This window comes from Sipha flava, unplaced genomic scaffold (assembly GCF_003268045.1).
Source record: "Sipha flava isolate LNK unplaced genomic scaffold, YSA_version1 38_pilon_pilon, whole genome shotgun sequence".
Classification (NCBI taxonomy): Eukaryota; Metazoa; Arthropoda; class Insecta; order Hemiptera; family Aphididae; genus Sipha; species Sipha flava.
Window position 1 is genome coordinate 3068496 of NW_020273099.1, and position 4200 is coordinate 3072695.

General features: G+C 29.6%; 1 protein-coding gene across 1 annotated transcript; it reads right to left on the reverse strand.

The window, feature by feature from the left end:
• Nucleotides 1–3391: 3391 nt before the first annotated feature.
• Nucleotides 3392–4200, reverse strand: LOC112688432. The gene is made up of 3 exons (XM_025561602.1): nucleotides 4028–4200; nucleotides 3870–3962; nucleotides 3392–3760 (listed from the first exon to the last, which is right to left on the reverse strand). Exons 1-3 carry the CDS (start codon nucleotides 4101–4103, stop codon nucleotides 3393–3395), a joined length of 537 nt encoding a protein of 178 aa, XP_025417387.1. The 5' UTR covers nucleotides 4104–4200; the 3' UTR covers nucleotide 3392.

The window sequence follows — 4200 nt, forward strand, 5'->3', positions numbered from 1 at the left end:
AAAATAAAATGCAAAACATTTCGATTCGCGTGGCCCGAATTGGTGATGGGAATAATCCGGATTTTCGAACTTACGAAAGTTTTCGAACTATGGAAATTGGAAAACTATTGGAAAGACTGAATCGGTATTCTCTTATGTATGACTTGTAATGAAGTTTAGATAGGCACACATATTTTTTGATAAATTGATTTTTTAATTAGAATACAAAATTTTGAAATGCTAAACTCAAAACTCGGATATTAAAATCCGTTTATATCAATAAATGATGACAAATCAATGAAAAGTGTTCCAAGTGGTACGCGAAAGTGTTCAATGCACATGCATTGTACCAATGCTGAAAAAACTGAAAACACTCGGAAAATTATATTAATAAATAGATCATTCGTCTACTATAACGGAGGGAAGTTGTATGGTATTAGAATAATTCTATATTTTGTGTATACTTCTAAGCGTGCAGTTCGCTAAGTCACGGGCAATACGGAGCGAGTGTAGGCAAACGAAAGTCCTACACGGCAAACGTAACACACATCTACTTAGTTTCGCCTTCGATAACGATTTCCTTGTCGCCACTGTTGTTTCTTTGAAACCTAGAAAAACATTTCTTTTGCATTACATCACACTTCATCACGCCACTGATTACGAATACGGGTAGCATGGTTCGTTTTCGAATTACTTATAAACTCGTCTTTCAACATTTTATTCGACTTACCAGCCCTAGATAATATTCGATTTTTAATTATTGTTTTTATCACTACGCAAATTCGATAAAAACATTCAAATGTTCGCAAATGATTATAAGCTATACATGATTTATATACAATAAAAATTTTACAAATTATTTACGTTTATAAATACATTGCTAATCAAATTACTATAGTTCGGTTTTTCGTTCTATTTCCTCTTCTGAACTTTTTATTCTAAATACTTTAGTGGATTATTTTATCCTATACCGTTTCACAATGTATTAATTTTGAAAAGAAATTTTACTGACATTTTAATGAATACTAAATTAAGATATTTTGAGGAGGATATTTCTAAACAATGGTGTCATATATATTTTAAAATATACTTAATCGGTAAAATGTAAGTATAAATGAACTTGCTAGCATTCATTTAGTTGTAAAATACCGTATTTGTAATGTTTGTCATTAATTTAATTATTCACATAAATTCAGTGTCACATTATTCATCTTCGAATATTCATTACAATGTACAGTACTGTTTGATCCTTGAGTTCAATAAGATTGATATAAAAACGTGTTCATGTGTAACATGTATTGTATTGAATGACGCCTTATTTTCTATCGGAGAACATTCAAAATATATTTTATTATATTGTCACATATAATTCATAAACGATAAGAACGTAATTAAATCGATCACGTTCTCTTTGTATTGACGCAGCTTATAAAATTTTATTTATATTACCGTTTGGAATATCAAGTATTAAATTCAACACGTTATACGTTATGATAACTGATGAGTGTAATTAAATACAATTAATAAAGTTCATTATATTTCTGGACATGATATCAAACTGTATTTTATCCAAAACGTTAATAATTGATTTTTATAAAAGTTATTATTTCTTATCATTGCGCCCGCTTTTGAGAAAATTTATACATTTTTCGTCCTAATTAAAAAATGAACAAAAGAAACACTTTTTTTTTCCACGAAAACGGACAATAAATTATTCAGAGCCGATCAAAATATTTCGCAGTCAATATTATTATTCGTGTGTTTCTAGTCGTTTATAATAATCCAAGATCATGCAAAATCAGCTTGGTCTTAACATAACATTTTTAGTACACAAATAACGAATAAGAAACGAAGCTAGAATACATAAAGCTGTATTTTATATGCTACTACAGTTAATAGTGTACTTCTTAGTATTATATCCTTATGAGTAAAATTTAAACATCGAATTAGTATCGTAAGTAACATAACTTCGTATCCTATCCAAATAGATACATTAATCTTATTTTTATACTACGATTATTGGTCTTTAATGATACAAGCTTTTCCTTAAAAACGACTTTAAAAATTAAAAATGACATAAAACATGCATTCGGGGGGGGGGGGTAAGCGATAGATCTTTAATTAGCTGTTTACTCTATACGATTACTATTAAATTTGTCATGTAAAGGATTAAACACAGATTATAAATATAAATATAAATTAAAATTATAATTTTACAAGACTGGGAAGAATTTTTTATTTAGGAATTTTCGAATTCACGTCCTTCGAAGGATGTTCATTAATTATATTGTGTACTATATTTATATTTGATAAGGTGCATACAACAATTAAATAATACTCTCAAGCTTTTTAAAAATATTTTAAAATAATACATTTGTCCACCTAAAATTGCAGTACAGACCACTTTGCCTTCGTCGGATTTGATGACACATTTGTGTTATTAAATTAAATACAAATGTATTAATTAATTTAAACATTTTTAATTACACGATAACAGCTAAGAATCAAATTAACTCTATTACAATTTACAATATATAATCATCATATCCATTAGTATTAAATTATATTACACATAGCTTTTAAAATATAAATAATTATTTTCCAGGTCATTCGATTTAAATTATTACTATTCAAGTATCCGAAGCGATATTTTTAAATCGTTACAGTTATTGCCATTAAACAAGCCAACGGTTCGTTTCGAAATTTAAATTATTTTTATTCTACGTGTACACGAGATGTGATAAATAGTAAATTGCAGAACCAAACCTACCTTTGCCGTACATACGTGATGGTACTGATATAATATTATACACAAACTTGTACAGTTAATATTAATAAATATGTTTATAAAAAACAAACACTGCGATCTACGACCAATAATATTTCAAGTGAATTTTTGAAGAGGATTTAATGTTGATATTTACAGTTAATTAATTTTGCACTTGCTATAATATATAACCCTATATATTATAACCCTAGCTTAATTATAATATACCGATGATACGTGGTATACCTGAGGGCCTAAGGAAAATAACTTCTTTGGTGTAGCGAAATTAAATTTGGTCAAACGTTGGCTTTTAATGATGGAATACATATTTGTAGAAGTAATATTAACATGCAAGTACATTCAAATATAAATTTCTACATCCGTAAAAATCTATTCTGAAAATGACCTTGAAAGCTAAAATGTAGCATGTATTTGTTTATTTTATTTCGGAATATTTCAAGATTTAATATCCTTTGTTTTCAATATAAATGATATATATTCCGTTTCAAACGGATTAAATCAAATAATATTTGTGTTTTGATTTGGTTGATTTTCTTTTTCTCCTTTTTCTCCTTTTTATGTACTTAAAAAAGATAAATAATAATAACAATTATTTAAAATAATCGATTCATTTATTTAGTTCGATTTAAATATCATTTTTTGAAACACTAGCAGGTAGTTTAAAAACCTTTTTTGGTATTCCTTCGGGTTTTTTAAGATTTTTTTTTTTAAACATTTCCATCGTTAACACCGCTTCAAATTCCTCGTCCGGTCTTCGAGAGGCATTTAACGGTGAAGGAGGTGAAAACACCGAAACCGTTGGTAGTGGTAGCGGTGCAGGAGACTTAGGTACTACGCGTGGTGGCTCCACAGGAGTCTCCGATGAAGTAGAAGTCGTTAATGGTGCAGGACTGACTAGTGGCGCAGGAAGTGCTTTAGCAGCCTGGTTATTTTTGTCTTCATCGGTGTTCATCACACTATGCGTTCCAAGCAACGAACCGTTATTCATATTTTCTGATGAAACCGGAGAAAAAAATAAAACGTGGCAAATAAAAAAAAAAAAAAATAATAATAAGTATAAGAATACGGAATCGACAAAAATAAAAATATCATCGGATCATACTTTCGACCATAGTCAGACGCATGTTCAGCTGTTCGTACTTGCGGATCAACTCGTTCGTATTTTCAATTTCCACGTCTCTGCATCGCACACTTTCTACATGTATAAAGAACGTTTAGATTATACTTAATACATTTATTATTGTTTTAGCTTATTTTTACCAGTCGTCAACCGTACTTCCAGACGTTGGAGATCATTTTTCACGCGGTTTTCGAACTTTTTGATGTCCGTTCCCATCGTGTTCAAATCGTCCTTCTGGACATCGTTGTTCCGATAATTGCCTATAAAAGTCGAATGGCTCTCGTTAAATTTCTGTTGGCGCGACTGTACGCTG